The sequence below is a fragment of the Scyliorhinus torazame genome, chromosome 21 (genome assembly GCF_047496885.1).
Source record: "Scyliorhinus torazame isolate Kashiwa2021f chromosome 21, sScyTor2.1, whole genome shotgun sequence".
Lineage (NCBI taxonomy): Eukaryota > Metazoa > Chordata > Chondrichthyes > Carcharhiniformes > Scyliorhinidae > Scyliorhinus > Scyliorhinus torazame.
Window position 1 is genome coordinate 49850140 of NC_092727.1, and position 23338 is coordinate 49873477.

A 23338-nucleotide genomic window follows, 5' to 3' on the forward strand; every position below is an offset into this window, starting at 1 on the left:
TGTCAGCCGCTTGAGTGTCAATCCTGGCTCCAGTGAATCTGACACTGTTTTTCATTGGAATTGCTCGTGTTGAAGTCCACCGATTCTGTCCCAGCGTCAGCACATTGGGTGGGATTCCCAATTGCCCGATGCTGAAATCGTAATCATCGATCGGCCGCAGAAACCCTGTTTGGGACCGAATCGGGGGGGGGGGGCCTGTTTTTGGATGCTCCGCCTCCTCCAAAACGGCATCATCGAGGAGCACGTCACACGCCATTGGGACGGCCTCAGGACTTTACCTGAAGGCCCTCCCCCGATGCTCCGCCCCCGATGGACCGCGTTCCTGATGGTGCGGGACACGTGCTCTCAGTTTTCGTGAACCCGGCGTGGTGGCTGCGGACTGTGTCCAGCGCTGCCACGGTCGGGGGGTGGGGTGGTGGAGCCTTGCTGCTGGCTGGGGGGACTTCGGCAAGGGCTGGGGGACTGATGGGGAGTGGCCCGGGGGTGGCGAGGGGAGTTCAGGGGGGTACTATCTGGCACGTCGGGTCCGCGCGCGGCAGGCACCTTTTGTATGGCTGCAGGTTGTCGCCATGCGCATGCGCAGCCAAGGACCCGGCAATTCTCCAGGCGTCTATGTCGGGGAGGCCATGCATTTTACGTGGCGTGGCTGCTAGCCCCTCACCGGTCGGAGCATAGCTGCAGGGGCGGCCCCAACGTTTTTGGCGTAAAACCAGACACTTCCTCTGGACATAGCCTCAAAATCGGAGAATCCAGCCGTTAGTCTCTGGAATGGAGAATCCCGCCCATAGCCTCCCAAATGGATAATCCAGCCCTTAGAGCAATGCTCTGGGGACCCAGAATTCAAATCCCACCACTGCAGTTGGTGAAATTTGAATGTAATAAAATCAGGAATTTAATAGTCAATTGATGACCATGAAACCATTATTGATTGTCATAAGAACCCACTAATGTCCTTTCGGGAAGGATATCTGCCGTCCTTACCTGGTCTGGCCTCCATGTGACTCCAGATCCATAGTAATGTGGTTGACTCTTAAGTGCCCCCTCACGGGCAATTAGGGATGGGCAATAAATGTTGGCCGAGCCTGCAACGCCCACGTCCCAGTAAAAAAAAGAATACTTCCAATTTTCCCTCCAAGCCACACACCATCCCAACTTTGCCATTCAACATTGTTCGTTCATTGGCTGCAACTTTCTGAGCCCTGTGACAATGGACTAGAAGGTGAAAACCTGGCATCTTCCTGCCACCATGTTATATTATCATCAGCCGCCTGCCAGGTGGCCAATCAAACCGCTCAAGTGGCCACTTTAGAGACGTTTCCAATCCCCGCAGGCATTTTGCCCACAGCAGGAGGGCCAGTGACCATGTGAGACCATCCAGTGATGCCTGGCAGCTCCCAGCATAAAGGGTGGAAGGGGGGTGACCCATGCACCATGGATGCTCAAACCCCCCCCCATTCCCCCTTCCACATGGCAATGGTGGTCCCTAGGGTAACAAAGGAGGTGGTCACACCGCAGGCTCAGGCTCCGCAAGCAGGACGGGAATGGGTGACCACCAGACAGAGCAAGAGAGCGAGGCAGGTAGTGCAGGAATCTCCTGTGGCCATTCCCCTGCAGAACAGATATACCGATTTGGATACTGCTGAGGGGAATGGCCTCTCAGGGGAAAACAGCAACAGCGAAACTCGTGGCACCACGGTTGGTTCTGCTGCAGAGGGGAAGGGCGATACGTGTGACAGTGCAATAGTTATAGGGGATTCAATTGTAAGGGGAATAGACAGGGGTTTCTGTGGCCGCAAACGAGACTCCAGGATGGTATGTTGCCTCCCTGGTGCTAGGGTCAAGGATGTCTCGGAGCGGGTACAGGACATTCTGGAGGGGGAGGGTGAACAGCAAGTGATCGTGGTACACATCGGTACAAAAGACATAGGTTAAAAAAGGGATGAGGTCCTAAAAGCAGAATACAAAGAGCTAGGAAAGAAATTAAGAAATCGGACCTCGAAGGTAGTGATCTCAGGATTGCTACCGGTGCCACGTGCTAGTCAGAGTAGAAATGACAGGATATATAGGATGAATACGTGGCTGATGGAATGGTGTCGGGGGAGGGTTTCAGATTCCTGGGGCATTGGGACTGGTTCTGGGGGAGGTGGGACCTGTACAAACTTGACGGGTTACACCTGGACAGGACTGGAACTGATGTCCTAGGGGAGCTATTTGCTAGAGCGGTTGGGGAGTGTTTAAACTAATGTGGCAGGGGGATGGGTACCGCTGCAGGAAATCGGAAGGTAGTAAAACAGGGACAGAAACAAAAGGCAGTAAGGGGGAAAGGCAGAGAAGCCACAGTCAAAAATCAAAAAGGGCGATAGTACAAGGTACAGTGACTGAGGGGAGCTCAGTGAATAGGCCCAGTAATACGGGAATAAAACGGGAAGTAAAAACATAAATGGAAAGCGAAGCGGCAGGTTGTTACATGCAGATAAGGGTTCAAAGACAAGGAAAATTAGGAGAAACGTTAAGAGGAAAAATAACTTAGGAGAGGTTACTGATCAAGGTGTTAAGATTCAAAACAGAGGTATAAAAGCACACTGGGCTAAATCACTGGCTTTTAAAGCAGACCAAGGCAGGCCAGCAGCACGGTTCAATTCCCATACCAGCCTCCCCGAACAGGCGCCGGAATGTGGCGACTAGGGGCTTTTCACAGTAACTTCATTTGAAGCCTACTTGTGACAATAAGTGATTTTCATTTTTCATTCAAAAGTCAACATAAGAGTACTTTACCTGAATGTTCGGAGTATTCGGAATAAGGTAAATGAGTTGATGGCGCAAATCATCGTGAATGACTATGACTTAGTGGCCATTACTGAAACATGGTTAAAGGCTGGTCACGACTGGGAGTTAAATATCCAAGGGTATCAAACTATACGGAAGGACAGAGTGGATGGTAAGGGAGGTGGTGTAGCTCTGTTATTTAAGGGTGACATCCGGGCAATAGTAAGGGATGACATTGGTGCTATGAAGGATAAAGTTGAATCCATTTGGGTGGAAATCAGGAATAGTAAGGTGAAAAAGTCACTGATAGGAGTAGTCTATAGGCCACCAAATAGTAACATTATGGTGGGGCAGGCAATAAACAATGAAATAACGGATGCATGTAGAAATGGTACAGCAGTTATCATGTTGATTGGTTTAATCAGGTCGGTCAAGGCAGCCTTGAGGAGGAGTTTATAGAATGTATCCGCGATAGTTTCCTAGAACAGTATGTAATGGAACCTACAAGGGAACAAGCGGTCCTAGATCTGTGTAATGAGACAGGATTGATTAATGATCCCATAGTTAGGGATCCTCTCGGAAGGAGTGATCACAATATGGTGGAATTTAATATACAGATGGAGGGTGAGAAGGTAAAATCAAACACTAGTGTTTTGTGCTTAAACAAAGGAGATTACAATGGGATGAGAGAAGAGCAAAGACTTTATGGTGAAACAGTTGAGGAACAGTGGAGAACCTTCCAAGCGATTTTTCACAGTGCTCAGCAAAGGTTTATACCAACAAAAAGGAAGGACGGTAGAAAGAGGGAAAATCGACCGTGGATATCTAAGGAACTAAAGGAGAGTATCAAATTGAAGGAAAAAGCATACAAAGCATACAAAGTGGCAAAGATTAGTGGGAGACTAGAGGACTGGGAAATCTTTAGGGGGCAACAGAAAGTTACTAAAAAAGCTATAAAGAAGAGTAAGATAGAGTATGAGAATAAACTTGTTCAGAATATAAAAACAGATAGTAAAAGTTTCTACAAATATATAAAACAAAAAAGAGTGGCTAAGGTAAATATTGGTCCTTTAGAGGACGAGAAGGGAGATTTAATAATGGGAGATGAGGAAATGGCTGAGGAACTGAACAGGTTTTTTGGGTCAGTCTTCACAGTGGAAGACATAAATAACATGCCATGGACTGACAGAAATTAGGCTATGACAGGTGAGGACCTTGAGATGATTGGTATCACTAAGGAGGTAGTGATGGGCAAGCTAATGGGGCTAAAGGTAGACAAGTCTCCTGGCCTGATGGAATGCATCCCAGAGTGCTAAAAGAGATGGCTAGGGAAATTGCAAATGCACTAGTGATAATTTACCAAAATTCACTAGACTCTGGGGTGGTCCTGGTGGATTGGAAATTAGCAAACGTGACACCACTGTTTAAAAAAGGAGGTAGGCAGAAAACGGGAAATTATAGGCCAGTTAGCTTAACTTCAGTAGTAGGGAAGATGCTGGAATCTATCATCAAGGACGAAATAGCGAGGCATCTGGATGGAAATTGTCCCATTGGGGGCAGCATGGGTTCATAAATTTCAGGTTGTGCCTAACTAATTTAGTGGAATATTTTGAGGACATTACCAGTGCGGTAGACAACGGGGAACCAATGGATGTGGTGTATCTGGATTTCCAGAAAGCTTTTGACAAGGTGCCACACAAAAGGTTGTTGCATAAGATAAAGATGCATGGCATTAAGGGTAAAGTAGTAGCATGGATAGAGGATTGGTTAATTAATAGAAAGCAAAGAGTGGGGATTAATGGGTGTTTCTCTGGTTGGCAACCAGTAGCTAGTGGTGTCCCTCAGGGATCAGTGTTGGGCCCACAATTGTTCACAATTTACATAGATGATTTGGAGTTGGGGACCAAGTGCAATGTGTCCAAGTTTGCAGATGACCCTAAGATGAATGGTAAAGCAAAAAGTGCAGAGGATACCGGAAGTCTGCAGAGGGATTTGGATAGGTTAAGTGAATGGGCTAGGTCTGGCAGATGGAATACAATGTTGACAAATGTGAGGTTATCCATTTTGGTAGGAATAACAGCAAAAGGGATTATTATTTAAATGGTAAAATATTAAAACATGCTGCTGTGCAGAGAGACCTGGGTGTGCTAGTGCATGAGTCGCAAAATGTTGGTTTACAGGTGCAACAGATGATTAAGAAGGCAAATGGAGTTTTGTCCTCCATTGCTAGAGGGATGCAGTTTAAGACTAGGGAGGTTGTGCTGCAGTTGTATAAGGTGTTAGTGAGGCCACACCTGGAGTATTGTGTTCAGTTTTGGTCTCCTTACCTGAGAAAGGACATACTGGCACTGGAGGGTGTGCAGAGGAGATTCACTAGGTTAATCCCAGAGCTGAAGGCGTTGGATTACGAGGAGAGGTTGAGTAGACTGGGATTGTACTCGTTGGAATTTAGAAGGATGCGGGGGGATCTTATAGAAACATATAAAATTATGAAGGGAATAGATAGGATAGATGCGGGCAGGTTGTTTCCACTGGCGGGTAAAGCAGAACTAGGGGGCATAGCCTCAAAATAAGGGGAAGTAGATTTAGGACCGATCTTAGGAGGAACTTCTTCACCCAAAGGGTTGTGAATCTATGGAATTCCTTGCCCAGTGAAGCAGTTGAGGCTCCTTCATTAAATGTTTTTAAGATAAAGATAGATAGTTTTTTGAAGAATAAAGGGATTAAGGGTTATGGTGTTCAGGTCGGAAAGTGGAGCTGAGTCCACAAAAGATCAGCCATGATCTCATTGAATGGCAGAGCAGGCTCGAGGGGCCAGATGGCCTACTCCTGCTCCTAGTTCTTAAATTCTTAAAAGCACCCACGATCCACAACCCCTCTCTATACCTACGATCGTGGGCTTTGACTGCCCCCGCCCCTACCCCCTCCCAACCTACCTGGACCTTCATTGAGGGCACTTGTCCTTTCCGGTGTGCTCATGTTCCTGGTGCACCCCGAGTCGTGGTATTTCTGAGGCTGCTGAGCTGCTGGCATTCTGATTGGGCCGGGGATATCTCAGGCCTCATCATTCAGACCCAGGCCATGCATTCCATGTCCGAGAAGGCCCCAAAATGCGCACATCTGAATTTTGAGGACCATCGCTCGTGCTTACCAATTTTAATGGGCATTAGGTTGTAAAGAGCTATCATTGTCCAGAATCAGCACCTTTCACCATTTGCTTACTATATATGTACAAATTGTACTGCGGGGTGAATCACTAATTGGTTGCCTCGGGTAATTTCACGTCTTGTGACATTCGATTTAGAAGAGGGAGCTTTATTCTGCATCTACTCCATGTCTTGAGGACTTAATGATGGAACCATGTCACATTGGCTCAGTTGAAAGGTTATAGCACTTTTCCAGGATTTAAGTATCACCCTCCCTAACCGTGGCAGAGATTGCATTGTATAAGAAACCAGTGTCCTTAGAGATAATACTCAATCAATGAAATTGTCTGGAATTTTCCAGAGTATTTTTTCCCTTGCTCATTTGCGCCCTGGAGATTACATGACTGCGAGTCTGGGGATATGGGCATTGGATGGAGGTGGGGGTGATGATGAGGAGTGGGAGAAAGTCATAATATCCCAGAGGGTGAGGAGAACCTGAGGGACCAACTAGCCTTTACCTGCCCATCTATTTCATTTGAGAAGAATGAAGGTTTTAGATAACTCTGCAAAATCAGGTTCAATTCTCACGAAAATCTTCACAATGACATTGATGATTTAAACGCCAGAGAGGGGCAACACGTGATGTCATATTGAAGTGGATGGGCTGGCGATTACTTACATGGAATGTTTTCACGATTCCTCATAGCGTACATAAACACCAACACGGTTCCTATGACAGCAACCAGCATTCCGACCACGGCAGCGCCAATCACTGCTGGCAAGGCACTAAAAGGTGGGTCAGCTGAAAAATACATGAGTGACAACTCAATGCTGGCCTTTTTATGTGGTTTTATGCAACCAAGCTTGCTCACTTTCTTGAAAAAATAAAATAAATGATGTTACGCAGGAATTTAAAAGAAACAAAATCAAGTCTGCCATATAGGAACAGTTAAAACATTCATGTGAAGTTGCACCATCTGAAATTTTAACAAGGGGTTTTTCCAATAAAAAAACATGGATACATTGACCTTAACAAAGGAGAGATGTAGCACTGGGGTGAGGACACTCGAGAGGGAATTGCAGAGCATGATATCCAATAATCTTCAAAACTAAGGAGCTGGTCGTTGATTTCAGGAAGCAAAGTATCGTACACACCCGTCTGCGTCAATGGTGCCGAGGTGGAGTTGGCTGATGGCTACAAATTTCTTGGTGTGCACATCACCAACAATCTGTCCACAGCGACGCTACGACCAAGAAAGCACAACAGCGCCTATACATCCTCAGGAAACTAAGGAAATTCGGCATGTCCACATTGACCAACTTTTACAGATGCACCAATGAAAACATCCTATCTGGCAGAGTCACAGCTTGGTATGGCAACTGCTTGGCCCAAGACCATAAGAAACTACAGAGAGTCGTGAACACAGCCCAGCCCATCACACGAACCCACCTCCCATCCATTGACTCGGTCTACACCTCCTGCTGCCTTGGGAAAGTGGGCATCCTAATCAAAGTCCACTCCCACCCGGGTTATTCTCTCTTCCAACCACTTCCATCGGGCAGAAGATATAAAGGTCTGAGAACGTGCACTAACACGCTCAAAAACAGCTTCTTCCCCGCTGTTACCAGACTCCTGAATGACCCTCTTATTTAAAAAAAAATAAATTTAGAGTACCCAATTCATTTTTTCCAATTAAGGGGCAATTTAGTGTAGCCAATCCATCTAGCCTGCACATTTTTGGGTTGTGGGGGCGAAACCCACACAGACACGGGGAGAATGTGCAAACTCCACACGGACAGTGACCCAGAGCCGGGATCGAACCTGGGACCGCGGCGCCGTGAGGCAGCAGGGCTAACCCACTGCGCCACCGTGCTGCCCCTTGAATGACCCTCTTATGGACTGAACTGATTTCTCTACTGAGTAGGACTACACTCCATATGCTTCGGTGTCTATGTATTTACATTGTGTGTTTATCGTATGTCCTATGTTTTTTCACGCGTGGAACGATCTATCGGGACTGTACGCAGAACAATACTTTTCACTGTACCTCGGTACACATGAAAATAAATCAAATCCAATCCAAGGTAATGAACGGTTTTGATAGGTTAGATATAGAGAAGGGTTTCTCAATATCTCGGGAGTCTGAAATGGAGGCCAGAAATAGTCACAAATAAATTCAATAGAGAATTCTGGAGAGGCAACTTTACCCCAGAGAGGGGTGAGAATGTGGAATTTCCTTCCACAAGGATTAATTGAGGTTAATATCTTAGATATATTTCAGGGGAAAGTTCAAAGCTCTGTTGTTGATGGCACAATGGCACAATGGAGAGATCAAGAATGTAGAATTCTAAATGGCGGTACCCGTGTATCAGAAATGAGCACTGATATCTCCATCATCCCACAAAGCGTAAATCAACAAACACAACAGGAGGCGATCAGGATTGAAATAAAAACAAAAAATTATGGAAATACTCAGCAAGTCTGGCAGCATCTGTGGAGAGAAAAACAGAGTTAACATTTTGAGTCCATATGGCTCTTCTTCAGAGCTTAAGAGAGGGAGAAAGTAATGGACTTTATACTGTTTGAGGGTGTGGAGCAGCTGAAGCAAAGGAGAAGGTAATTGATTGACGGGAGCTAGGAGAGACTGCAACAAAGATGTCTAGGACATAAGATAAAGGGATTGTTATTGGCAGAGTGAAGAGATAAAGAAGGTGGCATAAATAATAATAATAATCTTTATTATTGTCATAAGTAGGTTTACATTAACACTGGAATGAAGTTACTGTGAAACTGCCCCAGTCACCACATTCCGGCGCCTGTTCGGTTACACGGAGGGAGAATGGGAGAATTCATAATGCCCAATTCATGTAACAAGCACGTCTTTTGGGACTTGTGGGAGGAAACCGGAGCACCCAAAGGAAGCCCACGGAGACACGAGGAGAACGTGCAGACTCCGCCCAGACAGTGACCCAAGCCGGGAATCAAATCCGGGTCCCTGGGGTTATGAAGCAACGGTGCTAACCACTGTGCTACCATGCTGCCTTTTGAGATAGGGAGGGTTATAGTGGTCTGGAGGATGTTACAGAGATAGGGAGGGTTGTAGGATGATACAGAGGTAGAAAGGGTTGTAGGGGCTGGAGGAGGTTTCAGATAGGGGCTGTAGTAGGGGCTGGAGGGTTCATCAGGAGGGTTTTAGAGGTAGGAGGAGTTTAAGGAGATAGGGAGGGTTTTAGGTGTCTGGAGGAGGTTATGGAGAAAGAAGTCTGGGGGTGGTTGACAGGTGGTGCTGGAAGCGATGGTCAAGCCCAAGGGGAGTGAAGGGATGGAGGGTAGGAAGGAAGGAGGGAAGGTGAGAGATTCAGAGGTGTGGGGGGATGGGGGTGAATGATTCGAATGCCAGTAAGAGCCACGTCCTGGGAGAAGGGTTGCCTTCCTTTGGCCCGTCCTCGATCTCGCTCCGAGAACATCGTTCGGATGGTCTTAAAGGTAAGATAGCAGAATGTGTTAGTGGGAGAACAAAAGTCAGAGATCAGCGAAAGCAAAACTAAAGAATAAGTGACAGATGGCCCAGTGGGTGAGGCGGAGGGCAGGTTTTGCATTGGGACAAAAAATGTTTGGGATTTAAAAAAAGGTCAAGATGGAGGAGAAAGGTCACAGTCTAAAATTGTAGAACTCAATGATGAATCCCAAGGGTTGTAACGTGCCTAATCGGAAGCTGAGATACTGATCCTCCAGTTTGCATTGGGCTTCACTGGAGCATTTCAGCAAACCAAGGATTGATGTGAGGGCAGCGGAGCAAGACGCTGAGTTGAAATGGCAGGCGATAGGAAGGTTGCAGACTGACCAAAGGTGTCCCACAAAGTGGTCACCCAGTCTGCGTTTAGTCTCCTCAGTGTAGAGGGGACCATATTGGGAGTAGTGAATATAATAGACCAGATTGGAGCAAGTGAAATGTTGCATCACCTGAAAGGAGTATTTGGGGCCTTGAATGGTGAGGACAAAGGACCTAAACGAGGAGGTGTTGCACCTTCTGTGATCGCACGGGAAGGTGCTGTGGGGAAGTGAATGAGGAGTTGGGGTGATGAAGGAGTGTAGCAGGGTATCACGGAGGGAGGGGCCACTGCAGGATACTGACAGGCGGGGTGAGGGGAAGATCCGATTTGTGGTGGCATCGTGCTGAGGTTGATGGAAGTGGTGGAGGATTGATCCGGCACTTTGAAGAAAGCAACGCTGATGCATTGGTAGCGTCATTTGATCAGTGAACCAGGCTAATGCTTAAGGGACGTGGATTCAAATCCCACTGTGGCAGCTGGTGAAATTTTAATTCAATCTGGAATGTAACACTAGTCCCAGTAATGGGGGCCATGAAACAACCAACAATTGTTGGAAAACTCTAATTCGTTAATGTCCTTTAGGGAAGGGAATCTGCCATCCTTATCTGGTCTGACCTACATGTGACCCCAGATCCACAGCAATCTGGTTGACATTGAACTGCCTTCTGAAATGGTCCAGCAAGCCACTCAGTTTCAGGGCAATTAGGGATGGGCAATAAATGCTGGCCTTGCCGTAGATCCCACGTCCCATAAAAGAATAAAAAAGCAATAGCCCCATTGCACAACCCTTGTCCTCATAGCCCTGCACATTTTTCTATATCAAGTATATATTGTTGTGTTCTGTGTTGTGATGGTGGTAATGACGTACACAGAACATCTAGAGTTTAACTAGAAAGATGATTTATTAACAAACACATGGAAAGATAATTAATGAACTATAATACAGACGATGGCTACTAAATGAATTCAGTGAATTCTCCTAGAGCTACTCTAACTGCGACTATCTTCTTTTGCGGCTTACTACCAACTGGCGGGTGTCTCGAGTCACGGGATAGATCTCTATTGCCACCAGCTGGTCGGAGGCCGATAACTATGTGCATTGATAGACAACAATATACATTGATGTGTACATGCATATCACCACATATATCTAATTTTTTTGGGAAAGTTTCTACTCCTCTTCCCCCTGGTCCACAAGGATGTCTTTATAAGATAACCTTGGCTAACTGTCTGAGCCCCCTTCTGTGCCCCCTGCTGCCTGTTGTCATAACATATACCAGTATATCATGGTGCAGATACACACACACTGATGGACACACAGCAAGACCAATCAACACACACAACACCGCAGCCAATCACCAGTTAGAGCACACTCACTATAAAGATGATGTGGAGATGCCGGCGTTGGACTGGAGTGAGCACAGTAAGAAGTCTTACAACACCAGGTTAAAGTCCAACAGGTTTGTTTCAAACACTAACTTTCGGAGCAATGCTCCTCCCTCACCTGAGGTAGGAGCTGTGCTCCGAAAGCTAGTGTTTGAAACAAACCTGTTGGACTTTAACCTGGTGTTGTAAGACTTCTTACTCACTATAAAGACAGGGGGCATCAGAGTTTCCACTCATTCGGGATGCAGCCTCTCAGAAGGACAGAGCTTACAGCTTACAGCACAGATCTTCACCATGTGCTGAGTGCATAAACTGGTTAGGACAGGCATAGGTCTTTAATCCAACATTGTGTTAGCCCACAGTGAAAGTTCAACAGTTTCTAGCTTAATAAAATAGTGTTGTACTATTTTAAGTGTTGGTGGCCTGTATGTGTTCCACGGATCCAGAGAACCCAACACATCATGGTACCAGTAGTTGAGGGATGTTAGAACTTCGTAGACCTACCTGCAAGTGATCTGCCTTCCACCAGCATACCGTCATCCTGCAAAATGGACAGCGTCCGCCCGCCACCGCCGCTCCGCATCACCGGTAACCTAAGGGCCAACTGGAAGATATTCAAACAGCGCTTCCAGCTCTACCTTGAAGCCACAGACCGGGAAGCTGCCTCAGACACCAGGAAGATCGCTCTCTTCCTATCCACAGCCGGGGAACATGCCATCCACATTTTCAATTCTCTCACCTTTGCTGATGGTGAAGATAAATTGAAATTCAAGACAGTCCTCCTTAAGTTTGACACTCACTGCAACATAGAGGTGAATGAATGTTTTGAGCGTTATGTTTTCCAACAGCGTTTGCAGGGTAAGGATGAACCTTTCCAGTCCTTTCTCACCCACCACTGCATCCTTGCGCAGTCCTGTAATTACAGGTCCACCTCCGACTCCATGATACATGACAAGATCGTTTTCGGTGTTCAGTCGGACCCCCTACGCCAGCAGCTCCTCAAGGTAAAGCAGCTCACCCTAGCGATTGCCATCGAGACCTGCGTGCTACACGAAAACGGCACTAATCGGTATTCCCACATCCAAGCAGCTGAAACGGCACGGCAAGGTCCCCACGAGGCAGAACGGGTCCAAGCAATCGAGCAACTCCAGGGCCTCAGCCTGGATGAGGGCGGCCATTTTGCGCGCTTTTCACGGACTCCCGCGTTTGTGTGCACCGAACGAGGGGACGGCGACGTCGACGAACGTATCGCACAGGCGCGCACCACGTACGACCGCACCGCGCATGCGCGGTGGTGCAGCGAACGTACTGACTCTACAACGTGCGGCAACTGAGGCTCCGCCCACTTAAAGCGGCAATGTCCTGCCAAATCCTGACGATGCCTGAGATGTGGCAAACTTGGCCACTATGCTGCTTTATGCAGATCAGCCCAGTCTGCCAACTCTCGTCGCTCCAGCCAGCCTCGCAGGAATGTCCGGGCCATTCAACCCACAGTCACCGAGCCCGATTCGGACCTGCTACCCATTATTGACACCGAGGACCCGAAGGTGCCTTTTCGAGTCGGTATCATTACAAAAAACAGGGTGTCCCCGAAGCAAAGAATCCAGCCTCTATCAGTATACAGCATCGATCCGGACGATGAGTGGTGTGCCACCCTGACGGTCAACCGGTCCCAAATACGATTCCGCCTGGACACCGGTGCCTGGACACTGGTCTGACCTCCAAAGCCTTCATGTCAAACCAGCCATCCTGCCATCAGCCTGCCAGCTTTTAGATTATAATAGCAATGCCATTGCTGCCAGCGGCTCATGCCAACTTGAAGTGACGCACAGGTCACGCAAAGCCATCCTTCCCTTTGAAATCGTGGGCTCCTCGAAAGCCTCCCTGCTTGGCGCGCAGGCATGCAAGCTGTTGAACCTAGTTCAGAGAGTTCACTCTCTCTCTCCTGCTGACGCGTCTGCCTTTCAGGACACCGACTTCAGGGCGCAGCTCGACGCCATTATCAACCAGTACCATGACGTCTTCGAGGGCATGGGCACGCTCCCGTACACCTACAAGATTTTATTAAAACCGAATGCCACGCCTGTGGTGCACGCACCTCGCAGGGTCCCAGCACCCCTTAAGGATCGCCTCAAGCAGCAGCTGCAGGACCTCCAGAACCAAGGAGTGATTTCCAAAGTCACGGAACCGACCGACTGGGTCAGTTCCATGGTATGTGTAAAAAAGCCTTCCGGCGAATTAAGAATTTGCATTGATCCCAAGGATCTAAATCGCAATATTATGAGAGAGCACAATCCAATTCCCAAGCGCAAAGAGCTCATATGTGAGATGGCTCGCGCCAAGCTCTTTACCAAACTCAACGCCTCAAAAGGATTCTGGCAAATCCAGCTCGATAAATCCAGCAGGAAACTCTGCTCATTTAACACCCCCTTTGGAAGATATTGTTACAACAGGATGCCGTTTGGGATCATCTCTGCATCAGAAGTGTTCCATAGGATTATGGAACAAATGATGGAAGGTATTGAAGGTGTTCGCGTCTATGTCGATGACATAATCATTTGGTCCACCACCCCGCAGGAGCATGTTAGTCGCCTCCAGCGCGTAGTCAGATGTATACATGAGCATGGCCTCCGCCTCAACAGGGCCAAATGCTCTTTTGGTCAGACAGAACTTAAGTTCCTCGGGGACCACATCTCCCAGCTGGGTGTGCAGCCGGATGCGGACAAGGTAGCTGCCATCACAGCTATGAAAACACCAGAGGACAAGAAGGCGGTCCTCCGATTTCTGGACATGGTCAATTTTTAGGGACATTCATCCCTAACCTCGCCTCTCATACCACGGCTCTCAGAACCTGGTCAGGAAGACGACAGACTTCCAATGGCTCCCTGCCCACGAGCGCGAATGGAGGGACCTCAACGCAAAACTGACCACAGCCCCGGTCTTAGCCTTCTTTGATCCAGCAAAGGAGACCAAAATTTCGACTGATGCCAGTCAATCTGGCATTGGTGCTCCTTCAACGCGATGAGGCCTCATCATGGGCCCCCGTTGCATATGCGTCACGTGCGATGACCCCCACGGAGAAGCGCTATGCGCAGATAGAAAAGGAGTGCCTGGGCCTTCTGACCGGTGTTGTTAAGTTTCACGATTATGCCTACGGACTTCCTCAATTCACCGTCGAGACCGACCAATATAATATTGGTCAATATAATACAGAAAGACTTGAACGAAATGACGCCTCGCCTCCAGCGTATTCTTCTCAAGCTCCGGCGATACGACTTCCAGCTGGTATACACCCCAGGCAAGGACCTCATCATTGCCGACGCTCTCTCCAGAGCAGTCAACACTCCATGTGACCCAGCAGAAATTGTCTGCCAGGTTGACACCCATGTGGCATTCGCGGCCTCCAATCTACCTGCCCCGGATGAACGCCTCGTCCAAATTCGCCGCGAGACGGCGGCTGACCCCTTGCTACAGTGCGTCATGCGCCACCTAACGGACGGGTGGCTCAAGGGCCAATGCCCTCAATTCTATAATGTCAGAGATGATCTGGCGGTAGTGGACAGGGTTCTTCTAAAACTAGACCGCATTGACATCCCGCATAGCATGCGCCAGCTTGTCCTGGAACAACTACACGAGGGCCACCTTGGCATGGAAAAGTGCCGCCGACGGGCCCGAGAGGCAGTGTACTGGCCCGGCATTAATGAGGACAGAGCCAACACAGTGCTCAACTGCCCCACTTGTCAGCGCTTCCAGCCGGCCCAACCACGTGAGACCCTGCAGCCCCATGAGTTGGTCACGACACCATGGACCAAGGTGGGCATCGACCTGTTCCACGCGCTGGGCAATATGTGTACGAAAAAGGCATTCGGAGTCTGAATTCTGCTGTCTGACCTTAATTTCCAGCAACGTTCTATTGGCGAGTGCTTAAACATGCCAAGCACTTGCTGTGACCACACTTTGGAGCGAGCTGTTCCCTGATCCATGAAGGATTAACACCAATTAAGTCAGGGGAACAGCTGATGTTCACAATTAATGTGGTTTCTAAGGTTACAGCAAATAAATGTTCACAATTGATGTCATTTTAGGTCAGTTCCATCACTTGATTACTTTTGGATACCAAATGATCACTTAATAATCACTTTTGAACTCAAGAGTTTCACAACCGAGTGCAAGTTAACACTGTTGTGCAGAATTATATCAAAGTTTTCAGATAGGGCGGATATCTGAATTTTATTGCGAGCCTCACCAGCCAGTGGTGTGAGCTTCACAAACCTCCAGAAATGTGGAGGTTGACATATCTGCCAGCATGTTTGAGGCACCAAGTCAGAGAGCAAGGCACTGCAGCAATTGAAATCTCTGCCCCACTTGTCCCATTCTCATCAGCCAAGCAGTGTTAAAGTCGGCCCTGTATTATGGAAATTGACAGCAGACAGCCAATAGGAATGATGCTGGGTGTATGCTGTATTGGCTATTAAAAAGTGCGAATGAGGGACCTCCTCTTGTGCAAGGATGAGCTTGATACAGTTCAAGGTGGTGCACAGGGTGCATATGACTCGGGCGAGAATGAGTGGGTTCTTTCAGGGGGTAGCAAATGAGTGTGAGAGGTGTGGGCGGGGGCCAGCGAATCATGCGCACTTGTTTTGGGGTTGTGAAAAATTGGGAAGATTCTGGGCGGGGGTGTTCGCAGTTTTAGCCAGGATAGTGGAGGAGGGAGTGGACCCGGACCCTTTGGTGGCGATATTTGGGGTTTCAGAGAAGCCGGAGCTCATGGAGAGGAGGAAGGCCGATGTCATGGCCTTCGCCTCTCTGATTGCACGGCGACGAATTTTGCTGGAGTGGCGGTCGGCATCGCCACCTGGGGTAGCGGCTTGGGTGGGTGACCTGTACGACTTCCTGCGGTTCGAGAAGATAAAGTATGAGTTAAGGGGCTCAGCAAAGGAGTTCAAGAAAAGGTGGGGGATGTTTGTGACCGTGTTTGAGGAGCTGTTCTTCGCGGGGGGGGGGGGGGGGGGGGGGAGAAGATCCCACTGGCAGGAGCGGCCAGAGAATTTCAGCCGATGGATGGGCATCTGGGACTGTTGCTTGCAATTCCTGCACCATGTGGGAGCTTCAAGAACACTTCATGCGTCTTGGGGTCACGTGTGTCGGAAGTGTCTCCAGCTGCTTCAACTTGAGCTCAGGAATTCTGAGCTCGAGACACAGCTGGAGTCACTGTAGAACGTCAGGGAGGATGAGTGTTACCTGGATTGTATATTCCAGGTGGTGGCCACCCCACTGGCAGTAAGTGTTCACGGCAGTAGTGTTGCCATCAGGAAGAAGACAGGGAGTACACGATGTGTGTTATTCTCAGGATTTGATGGGTGCTGACAGTGACAGTACCCTGAAGGAGCACAGTCTAGACCATTGCACCAATGCAGAAGGGACTGCACAGGAGGGAGGAGCAAACAATAGAAATACAGTTGTTCGAGATGATTCTATAGTCAGGGAGACAAACACACATTTCTGTAACTGTCTTTGTGAGGTCCACGTGACATGTTACCATCCAGGTGCCCGAGTAAAGCAGATAATAATAATAATAATAATGGAGAGAGTACAGAATATTCGTTGGTACCAACAACATTGAGAAAGCAGATATTGAGTGCCTATAGTCAGATTTTCAGGAGCCAAGGAGGAAATTAAAAAGGTGCATAAAGTGAGTATTGGACAGTAGTAGAGGGGGCAATAATACAATATTCGATAGGAGCGACTATGAAGGACTACAAGGTCAGAAGACCCCGCCGCTGGCCAATGGCGGCCGCTGAGAAACACACTATGGGGGGTATGGAAAACCCCAACTATTTGAAGAGACTGAAAAAAATGGGAATGTTCTCTTCAAAGAAGTGAAGGCTAAGGGGAAGTTTAATAAAGGTGTTCAAAACTATGAAGCATTCTGATTGCGTAAATAACTGTTCTCGGTGGCGGAAGGGACAATGGACAGAAGGCACAGAGTTAAAATAATTAGCAACAAGTCAACCCAACAAGGAGGAGATACAATTGACAGCAAGGATCTGAGTTCAACATGGAGGAGATGATCCCAGCAGTGCAAAGAAATGAAAATGAAAATCGCTTATTGTCACAAGTAGGCTTCAAATGAAGTAACTGTGAAAAGCCCCTAGTCGCCACATTCCGGTGCCTGTTCGGGGAGGCTGTTATGGGAATTGAGCCGTGCTGCTGGCCTGCCTTGGTCTGCATTCAAAGCCAGCGATTTAGCCCAGTGCTAAACAGCCCCAGAGATGAACAAGAAAGCGAGAGGGTGAATTCTTGGCTCAAATGATGCTGTGACATCCACCCCAGTTAATGACAGTAGTACTTTTGCAAATGTTATTTGACTCTTTCCATTGTCATGTTCCTCCAACCCAGTTTACTCAGTGGCCAGGTCATCAATTATATAAATAAATGACATTAGTTATAAAGGTAGACAGAGAGAGACTAGTGGCTAATGGCTGAATTGTTAATCACCAGAATGAAAAATCTGATTCAAAGTTAATTTCAAAGGGTTATCAGAAAATGTCCTTACTCGCGGATAAATATTCAGAATTAATCACAGGATGAGACAGGCGGGATATAGCACTGAACTGTTCAAAATGCAGGTGGCTACTATGATATGTCTGAGAATTAACTTAGAACAAGGTAAGGTTACAAGAGGGTAGGGTATCTGAAGATCAGGGTATTGTCCAGATGAGTACCTGAAATTTAGTATTAACTGGTTAGACTACTATATGATTAGAGTACCTGAGGTTTGAAGATATCGAATAGTTAGGCTATGAGAGTACCAGGGTACTAGTCAGTTAGTATATCCTAGATTAGGGCACCTGTCAATTGGGACACTACAGAATGTGTGTATTAGTTAGTTTGCATATTGGAGATCAGAGTACCAGAGAATAAGTGTGCCAAACAATAAGGGATTAACCAATGAATGCATTAGCCAGTTAGGGTACCAGAGCACTGGGATATTTGAAAGGCAATTTTCCATCAACCATATAGCAATTTCCTGTTCTAGGATTCTCTTTGTAATAATAGCCAAAGACAAAAGATTCCCATTAGCTTGAGCTGAACTAGATTTGAACCCATCGGGCATTATCGAATGTCCTCATCGCACCTGACATGGTGACGCGACGAGGGCGTAATTCTCGCAAGAGGCTTACGCGAGATTTGTCATGCTCAGAAAGCCTCGTGAGATTTAACTAGATATCACAAGACGTCATGATCTGGATTGGGTTGGATTTGTTTATTGTCACATGTACCGAGGTACAGTGAAAAGTATTTTTCTGAGAGCAGAATATTTAGTACATGAAAAGAAAAGAAAATAAAAAGAAAATACATAAAAGGGCAACGCAAGGTCCACAATGTAAATACACAGACATCGGCATCAGGTGAAGAATACAGGGTGTAGTGTGATTCAGGTCAGTCTATAAGAGGGTCATTTAGGAGTCTGGTAAAAGCGGGGAAGCTGTTTTTGAGTCTGTTCGTGCGTGTTCTCAGACTTTGTATCTCCTGCCCGATGGAAGAAGTTGGAAGAGCGAGTAAGCCGGGTGGAGGGATCTTTGTTTATGCTGCCCGCTTTTCCCAGGCAGCAGGAGGTATAGATGGAGTCAATGGATGGGAGGCAGGTTTGTGTGATGGACTGGGCTGTGCTCACGACTCTCTAAAGTTTCTTGCGGTCTTGTGCCGAGCAGTTGCCATACCAGGCTGATCTGGCTCTCGCTGGGATAAATCCAGATTAACATATTAAAATGAGCCATTAGGCTCATTTTAATATGTCTGTGCCCGACTCTCCTGAGGCCTGGGAACAAACGTTCATGCCTGGGAGACCCCACCATGGCACTGTTTCACACTGAAACGTGGACCAGGCGTAACAAATCGTCGACGGGGGTGGGTGTGTGGGGGTGGGGGTTGTTTCCCAGGCCATTGGAGGCCACAGGTGGTCGAACTCGCGTTAGATCTCGTAATGCTTTCCAAGCATTGCAAATCTTGCGAGCGGCCTCTTGTGAGATTTAACAGCCTTGTCGGGTCACTGAGTGGGGTGCAAAAAGGCCATTCGATCGTCCCTGTGGGTTTAAATCAAATCCAGCTAAAGCTAATGAGCATATTAGCAAAGAGAATCTTAGAACAGGAAATTGCTATGTGGCTGATGGAAACTTACCTTTCAAATATCCCAATCTTCGAGTACCCTGGCACTCTTGCTGCCACCCAGGCACCTTGACACTCCCACCTGGGCACCCTGACAGTGCCAAGGTGCACGGGTGCCAGATTGCCCGTGCCAGATATCGGGCCTGAGGTGGCCACCCTTAAGAGGTGGGGTGAGGAGGGCTCGAGGACCCCCTAAGAAGTAAGTTAGGGCAGTGGGGCGTCCAGAAGCTGTGGCGGAGTGTCCGAGGATGTTTGAGAGATCGGGGCGGCATTTACAAATGGCGCTCCAATCTCTTTCTCTGCACTGATGAGCTGGTGGATGGTGGTGAGGTAAGTACGGCCTCAGTGGGGAGTTCCTGCCTGAGGCCAGAAAATATGATGGAGTATTGTTCGATAGCAGGGTCATTCTCGGTGCTGCAGGTGCCAAGAAAGAACCCACTATACTCTGTTTTTTTGTGCGTTAAATCACGGCCATCACCTTATCACTTCATATTCATACATTAAACATTAAGCACCTGGTCTTGCATCAGAGAAATAGACTTCAATCGGTCTCAGCTGAAAAATCTAGTCCCTTTAAACAAAGCCTTTGAGGTGACCACCCGATGGACAGCACAGTTTACCTGTTTGTCGTATTGGGTGTTCTGGTTCACAAACAAGCCAACAATGCTGGAAGTGGTGTAACACTATTTTATTAACTGTTCAACTATGCTAACATACTGTAAACGTGGGTTTGAGCAATACCAGCTTAACTGTGGACCCTTTCCTCTCACTAGCTTTGGTGAGGCACTCAGCACATGGTGAATGTCTGTGATGCAGGCTGTGAGCTCTGTGCTCTGAGCTGGCTGCTGCTAGAATGAGCGGGAACTCTCCTGTCCCCTGTCTTTATAGTGCTTGTGCTCTCACTGGTGATTGGCTGCGGTGTTATATATGCTGGTTGGTCCTACTGCATGTCCATCAGTGTATGAGTGATTGCACCATAATGTACTGATGTATATTATGACTCCTCTTATCTCTAAGGACTCAATACTAATTCAACAGAGTGCTATTTCACACGCCTATATATTAAAAGGGGTGGATTACACAGGCAGGACAGAATTACAGACAGAACTGTGGAGGTCAGTAATGCTGTAGCCTGCAGATCTTGTCATTGACAGTTCACTACCTACAGACAAGCCGTACTCACAGACTTGGCTTCCAGTCAGCTGGGGAGCACTCTGGATCAGGCTGTAGGAGCAGATAAGTTGGTTGCACAGCCCTAGGTTAGGGTGGTGGGGGTTGCAGGGAATAGGGTGGGGGTGATGTGGGGCAATCCTGGGGGAGGTGGAGCTCAATCCCTGCTGACCTGAGTTTTATTTTTTTAAATGGACACAAACACAAAGATGGCTGAGAATGTACAGTCTGCCACTGACAGGATTGCTGTAGGGTGATTCTAGAAGGGACAATGGAACCTCTGCCTGTTTCCAGACAAGGGGCGGGATTCTCCAAACCTCCGCGCCGGAATCACGCCTGGCGCGGGGGTGGAGAATAGCCGTACATGCCAGAAATCCGGCACATCGGCGCTTCCGCGATCCCACCAATCCCACACATGCGATCGATGCGGAGCCGGTCGGGGGCCGTTGGAACAGGTCCCCGCGGCGATTCTCCGCAGTCGACCGCCCGAACTCCCGCCAGCGTGGTTTACATGTAGTACCACCTGGAGGGAGCTGGGACCTGCAGCTGCGGTGGCGGTCCTGGTGGGGGGCGGGGGTTATCTGACTCCGGGGGGGGAGCCTCAGCGGTGATTGGGGGCCACCGATCGGCGGGCCATCGCGATCTGGGAGGGACCTACCTTCCTTCGCACGGGCCCGCTGTGTGGCTCCGCCATGCCTGCGGCGACCATGCCGAGGTGAGCCACTGTGCACATGCGCGGCCGCGCGGTCTGGCAAGCAGGGCCTGGCGGGCAGCCAGAGCTCTGCTAGCCCCCTAGAAAACAGAGAATCACCCCGGACCTTCAAGGAAAAAGTCCGGAGTGATTCTCGCCCGTTTTCCGGCGGGCATAGGGACTTAGTCCCCGGAAGGGAGAATTCTGCCCCCAGTATTTCTAAAAGCATCCAGAGAATGGTTACCATCTCCAGGAAAGACATAGTGGCGTAACGGCCATTTCATCTCAAAGGATCCTGTGAGTAATGCCTGGACAGACTTGTAAATTAACTCTCCACCACTGTCCGTGTGGAGTTTGCACATTCTCCCTGTGTCTGCGTGGGTTTCACCCCCCACAACCTAAAACATGTGCTGCTTAGGTGGATTGGCCACGCTAAATGAAATGAAATGAAATGAAATTGCCCCTTAATTGGGAAAAAAATAATTGGGTACTCTAAATTTTTTTTTTAATTAACTCTCCACTTGGAATATACAAACAATGGGTTAAAAGCCAGCAAATAAAGTTGCCCAAGTGTGTGTCTGTCTGTTTGTTCTCTGTGAGGATAATAAGCTGGAGGTTTTTCGACACAGAATGTGTCTGATACGGTAGCAGAAGCAGTGCCCCTTCAAAAATAGCCATCTTTTGCAAGTGTGTCTCCAGCCTCCCTCCCTCCCTCCCTCTCTCTCTCTTTCTCTCTCTCTCAGATTGAGGAAGTCAGCCCAGCCAGCAAACGGATTGCAGCTGGAAAGAGAACTGAAAATTCTCTGCCAAGCCACAGAACACTGGAATTGAGCCAGCTGTTCGACTACCAAAGTCAAGTCTATTGGAATCGAATCATAATGCCCGCACACTTCATCACCTGCTTCTCGCGAGTCAAAGACTTTTCTCAATACCTTTTTATTTATACTTTACGTACGATTGGACTCAATTTTCACATCTAATCTGTATGAATGTAGAAGCGAGCGTTTTATCATTTTTTTCCTGGCCTTTTTTGCAGTTAATCACCTCACTCGATCTAAATTCAAAAGAGCATGGGTAAAGTGCACCTTTTTAAAATTAGCTATTGGGTCTGAAAAAAAGTCGATTGAGTCTGAGAAAATGTACCCCAGGGAAATGGAGCCTTAATTATACCAGCACAGGGGGTTGAATAAAGACGGGGCCAGTCACAACTCCTCACTCGGGTTTGTGACAATTTGGGGGGTATATCCCAGCTGGATCATGGGCGGCATGGCAGCACAGTGGTTAGCCCTGTTGCTTCACAGCACCAGGGTCCCAGGTTCGATTCCCGGCTTGGGTCACTGTCTGTGCAGAGTCTGCATGTTCTCCCCGTGTGTGTGTGGGTTTCCTCCGGGTGCTTCGGTTTTCTCCCACAAATCCAGAAAGACTTGCTTGTTAGGTGAATTGGACGTTCTGAATTCTCCCCCAGTGTACTCGAACAGGCGCTGGAGTGTGGCGACTCGGGGATTCATTGCAGTGTTAATGTAAGCCTACTTGTGACAATAAGATTATTATTATTATAAATCGAGGGGTCTCGCCCAGATCGACAACTTTTGGGGAACTGCACCTGGTCATAACATCCTCTATCAAACCGCCTGGGAACAGATACATTGGAGGAGGAGCGGGATCGGGTTTCAGACTTTTTGCCTGTTAAAGCTCGGCCTTGCATTTCACACAGAATCAAGCAGCTAATCAGCAGCACCATCTGAAGAAAATGTACAATCACAGCAAGGCCAAGCCTTTCAAACTGTGGTGATACACCACTGTACCTCCCTACCATTGTACATAGTATATAATAGTTGTGCGTAACGTGGCCCTGTAATACTGTGTATTGTACTGTAACTCTGCAGAGGTTCGGTCACTGGTAGGTAACCCGACCTGGCCACGGAGAGCTCCGCCTTAGCCACTCCCCCGGGAGTCAGTATAAGAACCCTCTTCTGGGACAGGCCCCATTCTGTCTGGGGTCGTCTGTGTCGGGTAAGCCTCCCATGTAGTATATTAAAGCCTGAGTTAAAGTCTCCCATGTCTTTGTGGTTCTTGACGCTTAGCGCATCAATTTAATATACTACATGGGAGGCTTACCCGACACAGACGACCCCAGACAGAATGGGGCCTGTCCCAGAAAATGATAAGATATTAC

General features: G+C 48.0%; 1 protein-coding gene across 1 annotated transcript in view; it reads right to left on the reverse strand.

Annotated features, from left to right (window-relative positions):
* The window catches only part of LOC140398053 (V-set and immunoglobulin domain-containing protein 10-like 2), an 88151-nt gene that overhangs the window by 21839 nt on the left and 42974 nt on the right, over positions 1 to 23338 (reverse strand). Inside the window, 1 exon segment of the mRNA XM_072486265.1 lies at positions 6592 to 6714. Within this exon segment, the coding sequence (XP_072342366.1) occupies positions 6592 to 6714 (123 nt within the window).